The sequence below is a fragment of the Dissoconium aciculare genome (assembly GCF_010015565.1).
Source record: "Dissoconium aciculare CBS 342.82 unplaced genomic scaffold K489scaffold_3, whole genome shotgun sequence".
NCBI lineage: Eukaryota > Fungi > Ascomycota > Dothideomycetes > Mycosphaerellales > Dissoconiaceae > Dissoconium > Dissoconium aciculare.
The window spans coordinates 2094943-2113156 of record NW_022984953.1 but is presented as its reverse complement, the minus strand read 5'-3'; the positions used below and the strand labels follow the sequence as shown (position 1 = coordinate 2113156).

Sequence of the window (18214 nt, the reverse complement as noted above, 5' to 3'; positions counted from 1 at the left end):
GTCATCTTCGCTTTCCTGCTGGATCTATGGGAGAGAAGGTGTGTTTGCGGGAAGAGACTGCGACGACGTTGTTGCGAAGGGATAGCTACCATCAACAGCATTGCTAGTGTTGATTGCGGAGGTATCTGGCTGTGGTTGAGGTATAGCTGCGTCCGTTTCGGAAGATGGAATGCCCTCTACATTGATCGTTTGCGATTGCTCGGGCGGTTTTTGCGCGCCCACAGCAGGAGCATCCGATGCTGCCTGCGCCATGGCTTGGGTTGCGTTCGCAGTCGGAAATGTGTTGCCGCTGGGCACGATCGGGCCACTGCGCACTGGCTGGCCAGATATGGAGGTCTGGCCATTGCTCTCTATGCGCTGAGGTGGTAATGCTGAGCTCAACGGCGCTGCGGTAGTCGCAAGGCCAGTGCTGGGTGTCGATGACACGAGGCCAGGCTGTATTGGTGACGCTTGGTGGGAAGTTGGCGGACCAGAGTTGCTGGCACCGACATTCGGGACCTGCCTCGGTTGTGGCGAAGGGTATTGATGTGGCTGAATGCTAGTTTGAGGAAGTCCACCTGGAGGCAAGCCATTTTGAGTGGAGCCAATTTGAGGAGGACCATTCTGAGGTAGGGCATTCTGAGGTAGGGCATTCTGAGGTAGGGCATTCTGAACAGGGACATGCTGAAGTGGAGCATTCTGAGCAGGACCGCTCTGAGGAGGGCTGTTCTGAGCAGGAACATTCTGAGGTCCAGCATTCTGAACAGAACTACTTTGAGGTAAGCTATTCTGAACATGACCATTGTGGGGAGCGTTCTGAGCAGCGTTCTGAGGAGGGCCATTCGGAGGAGGCGCATTTTGGGGTCGAACATTCTGTGAAAACCCATTGTGTGGGAGTCCATTTTGTGGCAGAGAGCCACTGTTGACCCCAACTTGACGATTGCCATTGTGCTGGTGTGCAACATTGCCAGCAGGAGCATTGTGGGGAGGACGGTTGACGTGTTGTCCTTGCGGAGGTTGAGTAAATTGCTGGGCCCGTGCCGCACGGGCTGCACGCTCTGCACGGAAGCGAGCAAGTTCTGCCGCTCGCAGTCGTGTAGCTTCTTCTGCTAGCCGCAAAGCATTTTGATACTCTGCCTGGCCGACACCTTTCGCGGTGTACTCTCGGATTTCCTCCGGGGTCATAGGTGGGTAGACCAAGCCGTCGCGGGGCGGACCCAGCGGCATCTCGGGCATGTTACCCTCTACATGACGAAGCTCTGTTCCCAAGGCTTGACGAATGTAGTATGACGGCCCGAAAGATCCGCGCTCATCGAAGATGCGTTTGAGGTTCAGAGCTAGCTCTGTGCCCACTACTTCCTTCGACAACATATAGTTCTGTAAATTATGCAAATCGTTCGAGAAATGCTCGGTAGCATGGCGGAATATTTCGCTCAGTTCGTCATTAGACTTTCCCTTGTTGGCTTCACTTCGGAACCAAGTCACTCGGTATGTGACAATCTCATTAATGAGCGAACCCAGAGGATTGTAGGGAGGCGGTGTTGCTTCCCGCTCCGGCGGTGGTGGACGTGGTGGTGGCGGGCCTGGCTGTCCTGAGGCTCCATGACCCCCTTGATTGCCATGAGGCTGTTGTGGGAATTGACCGTTTCCATTCGGTGGCGGCTGTAAGCCATTTGCTTGTTGTCCGTTGTGCGCCCCTGAACCGGCAGCAGCCATTCCATCGTGGGGGCCATATGCTCGCGCAGGCATCATACCAGGGGCCGCGTAGTTGTTATAACCGCCACCCATCTGGCTATCGCCTCTATTCCACTGGCCGCCGGGGTGCGGCATCGACTGCATGCCATTTGGCCCAGCCCTGTTCTGCATTTGAGGTTGTACAAGGTGGCTTGGTGATGGCGCTCTCTTGTTCTTCTTCGAATCAAGAGGTACTTCATCGTTGATGGTCCAGAACCATCCCTTGCCACTTTTGCCAGCATTCTTGAAGTGTTTGTTATCACGCAGGTTGTGACGGACACTGCTCTGCCAGCCTTTGCCCTCAGTGCAATGACGATAATATGGCCAGCGCTTCTCCATAAGGTGATAGATGCGCTGTAAGTCCGCAGTGCGATTAGGCTCTGTGGTCAGAACAATATCGATAAGCACAGGGTAAGTGTCCATTGGCTTCTTGAGTTCATTCTCATCGCATTCTTCTTTAGGCTTCACGGGCGATTGTGAACGCTCCTTTGGCAGGCTTGGAGGAATAGTGGCTAGTGGCACGCTGTTCGAGTTACCGGCTGGCGCCTCGAGACTTGGCTTGGAGTCTACGAAAGCGTTGCCCTGTTCACCACCATTGATGGGCTCGATACTCGGTCTGACGTCCATTGGTGCCATGTCGTTGGTGCGTGCCTTTTTCTTCGCGTCATTCTCTTTTTGCTCACGACGAACGATTTCCAAAAGCTCCGCGACATCTGGTACTGGAAGACCTTTGGCCAAATATTCCTTTTCTTTCCTCTTCATTGCAGTTGAATCTCGTTTCGAGAAGGACCCATTCTTTGGTGGCCGACCGGGCCCTTTGCGCGGCGCAGGAAGCTGCGATTCATTGGCCAGCAGCGAGTCATCTGCCATGTCTGGGGGGATGGGCGGTCCGCCCTGCTCGTCACGCTCTTCACTAAAGCCATCCTCCGGTGCCTTGCGTTTCTTGTTCGTCTCTTGGTCTTCGACATCATCGTCAGAGCGTCGGCGTATCTTAAGCTTGATTTTAGCTTTGGATGATTGCCCGTCACGGGCGAAATTCGTCGAGTCTTCGTCTCCTGCATCTTCCATTTCTTCGTCATCGTCGTCGTCACCCAAGCTGCTCGCCTCACTCTCGGCTTCTGAAAGCGGCTCTGAGCTCAGCACAGGACTGCTGGTTGTGGGATCCTCCTCCACATTGGCTGGATGGAATTGCATAAGCAGAGTACAGACTCTTATTTCTGCGCCGGATTTGATCGTGATCGGCCTCTCCTTCTCTGAGTCTTTTTCGTAATATTCTTCGTCGACATAAGCTCCATTTCCAGTCACGTACATGATCCAGACATCATCCTTCAGCACAAAATGTAGATGCTTTCGAGAGATTTTGGTGATGTCTGATTCCAACGGCGGATGGATTGGCACGAACTCAACAAAGTCTTCGGTAGTTGAGGATGCTTCATTTTCCTGCAGGTCGGCCAAGTTCAAACTCGCCGGAGCGATTGACTTGGCCGAGGATGCGTGCGAAAGCACTTGAAGCCTACGTCTTTTTGCGACCGGTACCACATCTTCGGGCGCGTCGGGGTCATCGTAGCCAACAGCACCTCCGTGTTCACTGTACGTGCTGGGAGCTCCGGGTTCTGGACGACCGTCCAATGATTCAGATCCTCTTCCTTTCCCGAGCCTTCTTTCTGCACGTCGCTCGCGCTTGAGCTTCGCTTTATATGTTCGATAAAATGGCTCATCTCGACCTAGATCGAATTCTGTGCATCGGATGTACAAGACACAGTCCGGAAAGGTGAGCATGGCGTACGCCGGAGCTTCCAGTGGTGGCGTGAACGCTCGACGCGATGCGACATTGTCGCTGTCAGCGGTATGGAGTGACTGGGATTGGTCGTATTCATTGTCGGCGATAGTGAAGTCTGGACCGAAAGGATCCTCGACTGCGCTACCGCGCACGTTACTCGGTTCGATATGCGCTGCAGGATTGTGGTGTATGGGCGTGTCAAAGTCTGGCATCATCTGAGGTCTGCCAGGTGTATGGAAGGCATGCACCAGAGGGCTCGCGGTAGTCGTCATGGTCTCTGTAGCCTATGCGGCTCTCACGATACCACATGCTTCATATGCTGGGGCTGAAGTTCAAAGTTAATGCGCTGTAATCTCCGAGACAAGTTGGTTTCTGGAAGGATCGGCTCTGGCCAGGATGAAGTTGAAGATGCAGCGGAGGTAATCGACAATTCATTGCGGGAGCACCCGTGGCCGCATCCGCTTCTGCGGGACCCTGGGCGGTCACCTTCTGCGTTATCCTTCTGCACCAACCCTAGGTACACAGTGCCTGACTACGTACAGTAAATATGTACCTAGTATGGTCGGTAGCTTCCTGATTACAACACTTTTCATTTGTACACCTACACCGGTGACCATGTGTACTCCGGCTGACGACAGTGATAGCACGTCACCTGAGGCGGAGGACTACAGGGTATCCACATTGCCGCGAAACTTTAACACCCGCCATTGAAAAGCATTCAGCGTGACATTCAAATTTTTGTACATCAAGTCCATCATACAGTACATATGTCTCACATCCACGAGGTGTGATCTGGGTACATCTCGGGAACGGCCACAAATCCGGCCGACGAGAATTGCCCAACTCCAGCTGGTTCCAGCGACATCGCAGGCAACAGAGGTCCATTGACAGCTGCCATCAAAACCGAATGCTGCTTGCTTCGTCGGTCCAGATCCGCTTGAGCAGCAGCGGACAATCCCGGAGCTTGATTTGTAACAAATCTCATCTTCCCCGGGCCCATGTTGATCATGGTCACATTCGGAGGAGGGTACTGCGCAACGTGCTGCTGTGGTGGCTCGATTCGAGGGTACAACGGCAACCCCGGGCCACGATTGACCATGGTCATGTTTGGGGGAGGGTACTGCAGTACTGGTTGACGTGGCTCAACCGGAGTGGTATTTTTCTTCGGGTCGCGGTTGATGGTCTTCGCGCGGCAACGCTGGGGTACGTTGTGATGGTGGTCGATGACCCTCGCATGCAGCTTATTGTGAGGTTTGTCGGCGGAGATCGGTCGAGTCGAGGTACTTCGCTTAGTGACGCGGCCCGCGAATGTTTGAGTCGGCATTGGTTGCGGCCCAAATCCGTTCGCCATAACGGGCTCAGCAGGCGTTGTAGCCTGTGAAAAAACATCGGCCGGAAGTTCAGGGAAGAGGTCATGTAAGTTAATCACTGGCAACACTGGCAACACTGGCAGCTCTGGCAGCTCTGGCAGCATCCAAAACCCATTTTTCAACATGGTGACATTTAAAGGCGGCCACACCATCTCGGGCTCTTGTGGGCATTGTTGTGAGAGCTTGTCCATTGGTGAGGTTGCTTGGCGTGTGAGCTTGGTTTACGCGTGGACTTGTCGATGCGTGAGCTCTTTTGACTTGTGGACTTGTTCGGTTTGTGAGCTTCTTCAACGCGTGGGATTATTCCGTATGTGAGTTTCTCGAAATGCGAGCGTACTCGATGTGTGAGCTTTCCGGATGTAAACTCCTGAATGTGTGAGCTTTCTCGTGGTGTGAGCTTCTTCGAAATGTGAGCTTCTTCAATATGTGAAGTCGTTCAATCTGTGAGCTGCGATCAAATGAAGAGTGCAAAAGGACCTCGCGATGTTTTGATTGAGTATTCAAGCAGGAATATTCAAGCCGGAAATCTCTGCGTTCTGTCAAAAATATTCACATTATTTTACATGTGCCGGGCATATGATTTGTGCACCAAGTCAGCAACTTTTGCCGTTCGGTAGGACTCGTCCTTTGCCAGCCATGGAGATATGGCTTAGTCGCCATTGAGGGAGGATCGGATCTGTGATGGCTTGGTAGCTTTTTCACCATATGTCGCCCCCCTGAATCTTACATAGACACCAATAATGGTGCTATGGACGAGCGACGAGTCTGAGCGTGTTCGGACTGAGCGCGCTAGGGGATGTGTATTGGACATGAGTAAAGACTAGGTATGTGCAGGGCGCTGCGTGTCTTCGCAGTGAGAAAGGTGTGTGTGGTGATGAAGTCATACTCCGCTCAACCAGGACGACTCACTCGAGGGTATTTCCTCAAATGGGGGAACCAATGACGACCCACGAGTAGTTGCCCAGAGATTCGATTCCCTTCGACGGCAGTCACGATCATGGTCTTGTAAGTCTGGACCAACTCGTTGGCTGCGGGACATGGGTGACCGCACGGTATGTGCACATACGAATGTTCAGCTAAATCGAGGTTACTGTGCAGTATCAATCAGCGAGATGTGAGCAACGGAATCGGGTAGTGATAGTGCGTGCTAGCGACTGCTCGCGCAATGGAGTAGCATTTGTATGTCTGCCACCATCAATGTCGCCTCAAGTCCTCGAATGTCCTTTGGTGGAATCGTGAACCATGGCTGGAACAGCACGCCCCTGTCGACGGTGTCGGTGCGCATGTTGCTGAAATGGTCGCAGCACTGAGAAATATACCGAGCGGACGAGCACCACAAAAACAGCCACCGCATCGTCACAATTTAATGCAGTGAGCAACCCTGGATCACTACACGCTCGCGCGCTCAGCTCTTTGCCGGAGGCGAGATAATTCATAACCATCGGCCGCTATGATGCCTCTCTGCGGGTCGCCTTCACCAGAACAGGGATCATTCCGCCAGTGGGTAGCGTGAATACACGATGGCCAAGCACTCGGAGCTTGCTTGCAATTGCTCCGGAATGACTTGTCAGGGATATGTACGTGCTTCGATCGTTGCTGAAAAGCTCGTTCATAAATGCTCGTGTCCGAACGTCGTGTTCCTCATCCGTCTCGCGATAGTCAGCACGCCAGAGCAAATCGTGCTCACTGAATCCAGATTCGAATCGCCATTCCGGAAAAGCACGGTGGATGACTGTTCGGCTGCTCCTGCGGTCACAAGTGTGCTCCCCAAGGTCCTCGCGCAGGAGCTCTTTGATGATAGGCTTGAACGGTCTGTCGACCGGAAGTTGCAAGCCGGCATATGTGAGGTTTGCTGTCTGCAGGCATCGATACAAAGGACTGACATAATAGGCTTCCGGCGCTGGCATCATCTTGTCCGAAAGCTGCGACGCGATGAACTCATGCGCTTGAAGCACCTGTTCCTCGCCGACCTCGGTGAGATGAGCATCTGCCCATATCACTGTCCCATTGCCTTCTAACTTCGACCAGTAGTCGTTCCAGGCTTTGGTGCCATAAGATGATTCGGCAACGTTGTGGAAGCCTTGGCCGTGGCGGCCCATGTACAAGACCTTGTACGAGACGCCGTCTGAGGCAGCAGCGACGAGAGACTGGACAAATTTATCAAAGCGTTGCCAGGCACTCAGATTCGACATCCCATCGTCATCGGAATCATATGTACGATCTATCAAGCCAAAGTTGTGTTGAGCCTCGACGGCGGGTCAGCAAATTTTCACGGAATGTCGCTGGTGCAACTCCTTTCACTCACAGGATTGAAACCCGACCACTCAGTAGAGGGATCATCCTGCAGAAATACACCAGGAACGACTTCGAAATCATACGAGAAATGCTTCAAGCTACTCATCTTGGGTAACTTGGATCGAACCGCACCACCGAGAGACGTCCAGGCTGCGATGAGAGCAAAAGCAACAATCACGCTGCTATCGTATCAGAACAACGCCATCTTGGAGATGGATGGATGATGGAGACTCACAAAATTATCGTCGCTTTGCGGACCTCGATGATTCTGAAGGCAGGCATACTGTTACTTGAAAATTGTGGCTCATGGCGCGAAGGCCGTAACTGCTGGTATGGGCAAAGGAACAGAAAGCCCCCCCTCCCAAATTCGCCCAGGCGAGTAAAGTTCGTTCAAATACCTCGGAACGCAGATCAGACGGATTCATCAAAGATCATATTGCATTACACTTGCAAGGCGACACCTGACCACATGATCTTCTAGTAAAATTGATCGATCTCATGAATAATGAGATGACGATGATGATGGCAAAAGATGGAAAGCCGTCCGAATCACTCTGGTATCCAAGGTTGGCTTGTATACAGAAGAACCAACCAACCGTTGACCAATGTCGGCGGCAGCTCTGGCAGGATTATGCTAGGGTTTTATCTACGACTGGAGTGCAGGCAAGTGATTCGAGGCAACGGTGATCTGCCCAGGACGATGGTGAAGCATCTTTCCACTAACATAATCTTGAAATAAGCAATGATGAGTTTGAGTGTTGGATCAGAACACCGCTCTACATTTAATCGCGTCACGAAGAGCCACATTGTTCGGCGATTACGGTCCCCAAATGGGCTTGAAAATAATTTGTGATGCGGACAGTAAAGACGCGATGTCGTGGATGGCATCATTACGCGTCTATAAGACGACCATGAGACTATTGGACCTTCTTATCCATCGTAGCTACACGCAGTAGACCCAAGCTTCCAGGCTGTATTGCTGTAGAACATCAACGTCCGGATTTTTCATCCATCGTAACGAGGACTTTCAGAAGCGAGTCAATGCTATCCAGAATTTATATCTTGTGTGCGAGTCGAATTCAAATCGGCTGGTCGACAAGATTTTAGCCTGGGATGCGACCACCCAATGGCTCACCATTGCCTCGCGTAGACTTCCCATGAACAATCATTATTCTGATACAGAATCGCTCCACAGCCGAACGTGGCCACAAAGGTTCGTATGAATCTTATATTCTTACCTTCTTCTTTGCGGATGGAAGAGCTGTGATCGTGCTCATCATGCGGGTCGTAAAGTCGAAATTGCTGCATTGTGGTATCACACCACCAATTGCGGCCTGAATCGAAACCAAAATGGCCCCGAAACTTTTACTCAAATGTGGTTTTCTTGCCAGCACCAGCCACGATCGCACCGGTAGCTCGCTGCGCGCCAGCGAGCGCCTTACCCGGAGCAATCGTTCTGGCATCGATGTGTCGCTTCCGACGAATCTCTTGCCGCTCATCCTTAGTCAGGTTGCGATCTTGCCTTTTCTTTGGCGCATCTGAGGCAGCGTCGGGATATGACTCGCCAGCTTCCCTGGTTGCCTTTCGAGGCTCCCCTCCGTCTCTCTCTGCGCTCTTTCCAAATCGCTTCTTGTACCTTGTTTGCGCATCCTCAGCAAACTCACAACGCAATTGGCGACCTTGCATTCGATTGATGTACCTGCGTTGTGTCTTCTTCCGCTTCGACTTCTTAGCCGTAGCCTTTTCATCACCCTCCTCGACCTGATCATCCTCTTCGGCACTGTCGCCATCTTCATCCGTTTCGCTCTCCTCGTCCTCCAGAACATAGCCCTTCACTGCGCTTTCTGCTGCCTTGATATCTGCGAACCTGACCCATGCGAATCCCTTACATTTTCCGGTATCCTGGAATGTCGCAAGGAAGACATCCTCGACCTCTCCAGCCCGGCTGAAGAGTTCCGATAGATCTTCTTTCGTAGTATCGAAGCCTAAATTCCCTACGAACACTCGCTTCGAGGGCTCTTTGCCGTTGATCTTGCTCGGAATCTCTTCGCCCGGTGGCGCGACAGGTTTTGCTGGACGCCCCTCGTAAGAATTTGCGTTCTTGATCAACACTGCCCGCCCGTTCAGTAGTTTTTCGCTCAGAGCGAGCGCGATCTGCAACACAGCATCGGAAGTGAAGTCGACGTATGCAAATCCCTTGTTGTATACTTTCGGACCGGCAGGCATATTCAATCTAGTAATATCATTTTCATCAATACCACCTTTATCTTTCAAAAAGTTTCGAAGCGCTTCTTTGTTCGCATTGAAAGGTAGATTGCCGATCCAAATACCAAATTCAGATCTTTTCGCCGGAGGCTCAGAAGTTGTCTCGGTTTTGATTGGAGCAGTAGAGGTCTCGGGGTCCTCTGAAGCATCGCCCTTCAAGTCCGTGGTACCAGAGCCTTGCTTGGCTTGCTTTTTCTCTTTTCGTTTGGCCTTTTTGGAAGGAGGTTCCGGTAGATTGAGATCGATTTCCAGTTCGTCTGCTTCGTTCTCTAACTGCCCTTCGCGCTTTCGCTTGGTGGGCTCATAATTGGGACTGGCCATTAGGGAGATCTGTAGAAATATGGTGGTGCGGTATGGTTGAAGGTGATCGCGACATTTGACATTAAATTTTGTGCAGCAGGGTCCGCTAGTGAAGCTTGCCGGCTTCACATGAAATTTTGGCCCGGGCCATAGAAGTGCAGGCGTCCCGAACAGGCAAGTCACGAGCAGCCACGCGCGAGCTTGACGCCAATCTGTCTCCCACGCAAGTCATCGTCACTCATAAGCTCGCGCTGTCGGAGATTCACATCGCGCAACGCCCCATTGCTCGCGAATACGATGGCCACCAACAATATGGATGTGTCTGGTGGTGAGGAGGATATCGCGCCACCATCCGAGCACCCAGAAGTCGGAGGAAAGACCCTCGCAGCCGTAGGACGGCCACGGTACAAGTCATGGCGCAAAAAGTATCGCAAGATGCGGCACAAATTCGATGGCGTGCTTGATGAGAACAAGAGATACTACATGGAAGAACAGAAATTAGAAGGCATAGCGCGGCGATTGCAGGAGGAGGTGGAGTAAGATATTCGAAACCGCAAGCGAGGTGCATACACTGACCTGACCCGATCGCAGCGCCATACTAGACATGTGCCTTTCACTCAACCAACAACCGGGATTACCCACCAATCTTCGCTTCAACATCGATCGACCTGGGGAGGAGCGCACAACAACGGCTATAATTCAGAAACACATTCCTGAAACGGACGTTCCTACGAACATCACACCGCAGATAGCCAACGAGGTGGTCACGAATTATAAAACTGCAGTGACGCAAGGGAGGATGCCTCACGTCGATCTTTACATCGTGCGAGGACGAGTAGAGTCACTGCTTTCTACTCCAGGTACCCTGACGCTGGAAAGCCTCGAGCAGAACATTTCCCATCCGATCATAACGTCGCCGGATCAGCTTCCAGAGGACATTCGCAGCGCCGAACCTGCCGGATACTTCACCTCCGAGCACGAGGAAATACATCTACTGCGCCTGGACGCTAAGCTGGGCGATCGAACATCAATTGATCGCGTTCGTAAGAGAGACGAGGCAGCCGTGGGCTTCGAGGACAGACATTGGATCGACCTAAGGGGACGCGAAGTAGACCGGCTCAATGAAATCCAGAATCCACAAAGCCAGCACAACTGGCTCAAAACCCATGCCAAGAACACTGGCGACATCGTGGTTGACCTTGACGACAATGAGAGCGTTACAGGACACGAGAAGAAATCTGCACGAAGTTCAGGACATACTGGTAATAGCAAGCGTAATCTCGCCAAACAACTCGCAGACAAAGTTGTGGATCGCGCGCGGGGCGATGCGAGTCCAAATACGGCTGCGAGCCCCGGCTACGGCTATGGTGACGATGACGAACATTCATACTTGGAGGAGGCACCACCGAGCACAACGAAGAAGCGTGCGAGGAAAGATGAAGATGGGGCATATCGGTCAAAAGCGAAAGTTTCGACTGGCGGTGGATCAACAAAAGGCAAACGGAAACGGAGCGGCGAGGACATTGCTGTGGCGAAGAAAGCCAAGCTGGAGTCCATCGATTGAGGACAAGACTCGGGTTTCTATTCTTTGCGGTTGGTCAAGGTCACTCGCGTCTGCCAACCTGCAGGCTGGTCGCGCGGAGGCCATCAATTAATTGTGGACTCACTGTTTGTGCTTTATGGGTTTACCATTGGTGTTACCGGAGTTCATAAGGGGTCCTCGGCGAGGACTGTTTCGGAGCATACCTATGTATAGGACGAGTGTTGTACGATGATTTGGCGAGTGTCACGCAAAGCGTGGGTTATGAGGGGCAATGTAATATAACGAGTATAGTGAGTTTGACCGCGGCTCTACTGAAAAGCCAGATTACTGCTGCCCCCGGTATGCTTGTGTAGGCGCTCATGCTAAATTTCGACACAAGGATCAATAATCACCCATCTTGTACGATTCAGCTCAGCTCTCGTCTTCATTGAAAAGGAGGGCATCTGATGAAGCCAAATTGATCGCAATGTTCGAGCCAGCGCTGTCGGTTGAGTCAATACTGCATGCTTACAGTGTACGCCCGTACGCAGGGTCTCGACTGGAATAGTCGGGCAGGCATCAACAAATGTGGGAGTTGTATCAGGCAGCGATCACTTCTTTTGTGCGCACACTTGAGGTTGATCGGCGCTGGTCGTGAACGGCACAATCGTGACTATCCATGTGCTGTACCTTGACGTTGGAGACCTGTCAAGTACGTATCTAAGCTTTCCAGGTTCACAGGAGGTGTGAGGCACTCTGAGGCTGCGTATACTTCCCAGGCCTTAGCCATTCTTCAGTTCACTTGGGACACGCAATTTGCCTCGGATGAGCTTGGGTTACAATTGGTGTGCTTGCAGCGCTGGTAGTTCTGTGTGCGAGCGATTGACGTGCTGAGGCTACGGCCCTTCTCTAAACGTCAGTGAACCTCAGGTGAGACATTGTTGCTGATCATCAGCCCCTCGTCGCCAGGGTACAAAGCTCGTGATGAGAATCTGATGTCTTGCCCTTGTGCAGTATTCAGATATTGTATCTGAGCCATGATCTCATCACCGTTCCTCGGCCGATGGATACGATGGGAACAACATGCTCGGACGCGTGGCCGCAGCGACGCAGCATCGTTTATGGAGGTAGTAGATGGCAACGTTTGTTGCACATGGCATATCGTTCGGCAATTGAGCGCAAAAGTTTCAGGATGTAGCCGAAGCAACAATTCGGAGACAGACGACTTGTCCTCCCGAGGTCGGCAAACAGACGGCGCATCCTTGAGCAATACATGACTCTTTGTCCCTGCGGATGGTGTGTGCCTGGTCCACCAAAAGAGTCCGCGCTTTTGCCGACGCCCTTCTATGTCTGGGTCTACTTGTGCCTGGCGGCACGGAGTTCGGTATCAATCTGCATTGTTGGGCGCCGTCGTTGAAATGATGCTGGATTTGTAGCGGTTTTACAACGCCCGACCGACATGATGGATTTCGCTGAACGTCGGGTACGAATCTCAGACAGTTTCGAATCTGTTTAGCAACTGGTTTGCGCGCGTGGCGGTAATGCTGGACCCCAGGCCGTCACTGATCCCATCAACCGCGATACTCTATCGCGGCACATGCGATTGTGATGCTTATTGTGGAAGCAGACATTGCCGGGGTGTGTCAACAACTCCCCTGGATGATCGTCAACGATCCGGCTCGACGCGGTTCCTGTTTGTACCATTGTCCTTTCTACAGTCTACAACTTGCTCTAGTAACAAATATGCGCTCCGATCCTTGTTAGTGGCCGTGGGCGAAAATCATCTTCAATCTGCACATTTCATGCGACGACCGCAGTCTTCATCTCTCGTGCTCTCAAGACCGTTCGCGGATTGAAGCTAGCCTGTCAAGCGCAGCACGTTCCTCGCAGGGGTACTCCAGCTTCCAGTCTTATTAACCTTTCCCGCCTCGATATTATTGCAGATTCCAGGGCTTGGATGGAGAGTCGTCGCGCTAGCTTGAGTCTAGCGATCTCGCCAATCGTGTCGCAGTTTCCATATTTCCCAGGACCACCGCATTCCCTCCACCAACCTCATCCTCTGGAGCAGCGACGACGGCGGACCAGCTCGCGCAAACTTGACAATGCGGCGCGCAATGTAGACAGCTCGACTGTTCTGCCCATCAATATGTCGACCAGCGCGAGCCTGTCGCCCGGCGACATTGTCCCGCTTCAAAACACTCAAGTTCCTGGTCCCTTACAGGAGATCCGCCCACCGCCAGCATACGTCGCACAATCCGGGATTGCACAAACGCTCGCAGACTTTCATGGCCTGGTGGAATTTTCTGAATCGTCGAGGAGCCAACTGAATAATTTCCTCGATTGGGTCCTATACAATGTGCTGCTCAATGCCAGATCAACGGGTCTGTGGGCAGTGCAGCCTGCCGTTACCGGCATCCTGCATACGGATTCGTTTACCAACATCGCGAGGGAGGAGGTAAATGATCTTCTGGGGTCGCACGAGCTGTCGGCTAGCGGGGAGCAGGATGAATCAAGACAAGAGGATACTATCGTTGATAACGATGATTTGCTTCGACGATTCAGGAGCACAAGATCTCGGATTGCGATGTACAGTCGGCTGGGTCAGGTTGGAGATGATTCCGATGACGATGATCGAACAGCAGATCACTTCTCAGGCACAGTCTCATGGGGCGTAGCAATGTTTTTGACGGCTCTATGTGAAGCGGTCTCTGACTCAATAATACGGACCGCATACCAGATTGCACAGAAGCGGGCTGGACTTATCACCGCAGACGGCTCTCCTATTCAGACTTCTCCTTTGTCCAAGTCCACAAATATCACGGTTGAGGACAACGACATGGCACAGCTGGCAACGAGTACTTTGCTTGGTCAAGCGTGGAGGGACTGGCGAAAAGCAATTCACGGTGCGAAGAACGGGTCATCTCTGACAACCGACAACATCTCCCTTAAAGCTCGATCTCAGCGGGACAGCATGACGATCGCATCCAGCACAGGGGGTGATGATCACGCCAGTTTCGGAACGGCACATGAGATGGACGATCATACCCCCACCGCCTCTCATGCCGATGATGCAAGTCAAGACGACGCGGAGAGCGCTCATGGAGACGATGTTCCGGACGCATCATACCCCGAGCATGTACTAGCCGCCAACATTCCGTTGCCTATGATCGACAGCCAGCGCGATATTGACGAGATCGAAGTTCCTGGTTTAGCGCGTGATCCCAGCGACGACGAATCCGATGGCTTTCGCACTCCAAAGGAGCATTTTATCACGCACCGCCGCAGTTCATCGGATTTCAAACATTCACTGATATTGCCATATCGCATTGTCCGCCTCCGCTCGCGGTCATTACCTACGCTACGCGAAATTGCAACGGAAAAGAAAGAGTCGACAGATGTCGTCGTTGGGGCAGCGGAGAGGCTGACGAAGCTGGTCGATAAGGACACGACAGAGGACAGCGGCAGCCGGGCTCATCAGGAAGAGATCTACCTGGAAAACGGCGCCGCTTCCGAGGACGTAATCACTGCAAGCCGGGAACCCTTGGAAAAGGGCGATGATGTTGCATCGAATACGCCCCAACAGGAGCCGGGTGCGGCCTCCAAGGACAATCAGGGCTTAGTTGCGGGCGCTGTAGCTGGTGCGTCTGCTTTTGCGGCAGCGGCAGTGTCCTTCGTGTACGGGTCGGGTGGAGAAAAGGTGGGCGATAAGCCCGTTCCTAAAGAGAAGGAGCCGCTAGTGGACATTTTACCAGCTTCCGCTGCAGCCTTGACGTTCCGCGACGGAAGTAGATCTTCAATCAAGACAGAAGTGGTTTCTGATGACCGCCTGATATCCAATAAATCCGAGCAGAAGAGCCCTGCGGATCAGGTTCCGGAAGCCGAACAATCGGAAGCGGTTGACGTGCACGCGGATGAACGGAACGTGGAAAGTGCAGCAGTACCAAGGTCGGACGTGGGAGAATCAAAAGCACGCGCGGCCCACGAGGAACAAGCAACGTCGATAGTGCCCATTGCCGACGCCGCAACTGCAACAAATTTGGACAACACTGAAAGCGATAGCGACATGCTTATCACTCGCAGAAACATCGAGGAGCTGGAGAGGCAAAAGTACAGACTCTCAGTGAAGGGTAACAAGAGGACGGAAGAGATCAAGGCAGCGGAGCCACGCACTAACTCACCTGATCCAGTCGTACTGCCTGACTCGCCAGCTCGGCCAGAGTCCACCGCTAGTCAACAAAGCTTCTCACTATTTCCCAAAACTACAGCTCCTGGCAATGACCGCAACTCTGTGCAGTCAGTACAATCGCATATGCGCGGAAGACGAAGCATCACCACCGAAGTCCTTGATGAAGACCTCCGCGATGCTCGCCCTCAGTCCATCGGTCTCGCGCAGACCGCAGATTCCCCGGTTGCAGCACCACGCAGTGGACAGCAAACCCCTGAAGATCAAATGATGACGAAGCATACGGGCGCCGCAAATCCACGACGATACTCGCGCCTCATACTCAGCATGGACGAGGCGTCCCCATCGTCAAATGCGACTCACGCTTTGGAAAATGACCTAGACGCAGAAGATTCCTCAAACCGCAAAGTGTCCCCAGTATCTTGGGAAGCCGAGAAGCCCTCCGCGTCGACAGAAACGCAACAAAGGGCCTCAAATCGTCAAAGCGTGCCTGCAAATGGGCTTCAACAACAATCACAGGCCCCGGAGAAATCCACCTGGCGACAATCATTTAGCGCAACGTTGGATAGAAATGGCACTTGGCCTTCAGGCAAGAAGTCAACGGAGGTAGTACCCGTTATGCCAGTGCAGGATCATCCAGTCATTCAGAAATTGGCCGATAAAAAGAACATCAGCAAAACGAACAAGGACGATGAAAGGTCAAATCCACTTACAAGTGCGAGCATCAGAGGCCCAGAAGATTTCGACATGTTCGTGCAAGGCGGAGATATGGTCAAGTACACACTGACCCCAGAAAACGTTCGAGGAGGCGTGGTAAGTACCAAATATATAGCCGGAACGCCGGCCGGCGCTCCCCGGATGAAACTAATTCTGGTAATAGTCACCCGAGCGGGAACGCACTTTGCCGCCGAAGGTCAGCAGCGATAGTATGGTAAATGGGTCCGCTCAACGAGACGTCCAATCGCAAGCAGGCGACGATCGGTTGAGTCGCAGTCAGTCTGTCAAACGAGCAACTGCATCCGCCATCGATGGCGTAGAAGACTCGCAGCAACAAACAGAAAACATTACAAGCAAGGCCGACAAACGCCGATCAATCAGTCGCCCTCCTACCCGCAATAATAGCATTCATAGAAGGAGTGGCTTGTTCGCGCGCGAGCCGCAGGTGCAGACTGATTCCACGCAAGATTTCGCAGACTTCATTCGATCCACTGGTCCTGACAAAGACGGCAAGAGAAGTGAAGAGCAAACAAAAGAGTCGCAGATTTACTCTCTTCCTAGTACGAAGCGTCGGTCGACAATTTCACTGCATTCGATTCGGAACAGCTTCAGAGGGCGATCGAATTCCCGACCTTCATCGCCAGGCGCTGCGTCCACTCGAAGTGCCACGAGGGCGCCTGTGCCAGGCGGCGATGTCCCGCCAGTACCCTTGTTACCCGAAAAGCGAAAGTCGCTGGCTCCTCGTGACGCAAAGACATCAAAGGCCGGCGCCTCGGACCTCATTGATTTCATCCGCAACGGGCCCCGCGGCTCACGCGAACATCGCATCTCACGCTCAGTGGCACCATTCCGGACAACCATGGACTCTGACCAATTGACAGAGTACGGCGATCGCATCGCTGCGGATTCTGAGGCTGCATCGACCAAAACTTCCAAGACCGAAAAACGAAAATCCTGGGCCCGATCGATTTCAGGGCGATCATTGCGCAAGCTCAGTATGCACGAGCCGAGCAACGCCGACAAGCTCGTCCATCCCGCGCACAGCGGGCGACCGCAAAGTCTCAGCGGCCCGATCATACCTCCACCTCGGAAGTCATCGATACCGGCCGTGCCCACTTTGCGCGGGACCAATTCCTCTACGGCTTTAATTCCAGACATTGCATTCGAGGACGGAGAAGATGACCCTCTCACTGCACTTCCAAGGCCTCGTCGGACCGAGGAGAGCATGGTAGACTTCCTTCGCACCACAGGGCCGCCTCAGGATCGACCGTTGCCAAACGGCGCCGGCGCGCCTTCGCACTCCGACACCGCCTTACCGGTCCTCAACACCCACGGAGCCGATGCCGTAAGTGTGGCGAAACGAGGGGTCGACCGAGACGACAACACACTCTCCGCACTTCCACAGCCTCCGCGAACCGTCTCGGATATGCTTCAGGATGCCGCCCCTGGAGCCACAGCTGCCGCGATCGCCGCGACCAACAACGATACGCCCTCTGCTCTCCCAGCAGCCGTAAATCGCACCAAGTCTACGCCACAGACCCCGCTCTCGATCAACAGCCGCAACAGTAAGGCCACGGGTGCCACCACACTCGCAGGTTCCGAAGGCAAGCGGAAATGGTGGGCGATCTTTACGCCCAAGAGTCGTCTTGCACGCGACTCAGCGCGCCGAGAGGCCAAATCGGCTTATTTGGACATGTGATCAACTTCTTCATTACTTGACACAGTCTGATTTGCCCCCAGCCTTCAACCCCTTATGCTCTCGCTTTTTGCATTCTGCCCGTTCGAAGATTTTCTCTCGAACCTGATGGGATCCAGGAGCTGACACAGAACCACAACGGACGTCTGTGCCCCTCCCGGGTTTCAATCCCAATCTTGCGTTTCAGCGCCTTCCAACGACTCCTTCTCTAGTTCATTTTCTTCGCCCTCGCCTTTTCTGGCAGCCTGTCATTTTCAGACCACTTCTCCCATTTCATCCTCTTCGCGAGGAACACTTTTATCTTTATTTTCCCCTATGTGTATGTACTTTTTTTTCATTGCGGCCTTTGGAAACGGCAAAACGCTATGCCTCT

The 18214-nt window shown here is 53.0% G+C and overlaps 6 protein-coding genes across 6 annotated transcripts; 2 read left to right on the top strand and 4 right to left on the bottom strand.

Moving 5' to 3' along the window:
* Positions 1-24: 24 nt before the first annotated feature.
* On the bottom strand, positions 25-3765 carry K489DRAFT_408218 (uncharacterized protein; the record flags this gene model as incomplete). Its single annotated transcript, XM_033607457.1, has 1 exon — positions 25-3765. One exon carries the CDS (start codon positions 3763-3765, stop codon positions 25-27), a length of 3741 nt encoding a protein of 1246 aa, XP_033462618.1.
* Positions 3766-3896: 131 nt separating this feature from the next.
* On the bottom strand, positions 3897-5283 carry K489DRAFT_162152 (uncharacterized protein). The gene has a single exon (XM_033599305.1). It carries the CDS (start codon positions 5052-5054, stop codon positions 4266-4268), a length of 789 nt encoding a protein of 262 aa, XP_033462617.1. The 5' UTR covers positions 5055-5283; the 3' UTR covers positions 3897-4265.
* A 1028-nt stretch (positions 5284-6311) lies between these two features.
* Positions 6312-7440, bottom strand: K489DRAFT_408216 (phosphoglycerate mutase; the record flags this gene model as incomplete). The annotated part of the gene is made up of 3 exons (XM_033607456.1): positions 6312-7109; positions 7169-7337; positions 7394-7440. 3 exons carry the CDS (start codon positions 7438-7440, stop codon positions 6312-6314), a joined length of 1014 nt encoding a protein of 337 aa, XP_033462616.1.
* Positions 7441-8523: 1083 nt separating this feature from the next.
* K489DRAFT_302320 (uncharacterized protein) lies at positions 8524-9723 on the bottom strand (the record flags this gene model as incomplete). The annotated part of the gene is made up of 1 exon (XM_033600450.1): positions 8524-9723. A coding segment is annotated over one exon (1200 nt), but the record flags the coding sequence as incomplete, so codon positions are not given.
* Positions 9724-9958: 235 nt separating this feature from the next.
* Positions 9959-11723, top strand: K489DRAFT_378115 (uncharacterized protein). The gene is made up of 2 exons (XM_033604324.1): positions 9959-10259; positions 10315-11723. Exons 1-2 carry the CDS (start codon positions 10021-10023, stop codon positions 11285-11287), a joined length of 1212 nt encoding a protein of 403 aa, XP_033462614.1. The 5' UTR covers positions 9959-10020; the 3' UTR covers positions 11288-11723.
* Positions 11724-13391: 1668 nt separating this feature from the next.
* Positions 13392-17844, top strand: K489DRAFT_408213 (uncharacterized protein; the record flags this gene model as incomplete). Its single annotated transcript, XM_033607455.1, has 2 exons — positions 13392-16241; positions 16309-17844. The coding sequence occupies 2 exons, from the start codon at positions 13392-13394 to the stop codon at positions 17842-17844; spliced, it is 4386 nt and encodes a 1461-aa protein (XP_033462613.1).
* Between the last annotated feature and the right edge of the window lie 370 nt (positions 17845-18214).

Bases quoted from the DNA above. Each gene is read 5' to 3' on its own strand.
- K489DRAFT_378115 (XM_033604324.1), top strand. From the start codon at position 10,021: ATGGCCACCAACAATATGGATGTGTCTGGTGGTGAGGAGGATATCGCG. The intron at 10,260-10,314 runs GTAAGATATTCG...ACCCGATCGCAG, and splicing joins CGATTGCAGGAGGAGGTGGA to CGCCATACTAGACATGTGCC.
- K489DRAFT_162152 (XM_033599305.1), bottom strand. From the start codon at position 5,054: ATGGACAAGCTCTCACAACAATGCCCACAAGAGCCCGAGATGGTGTGG.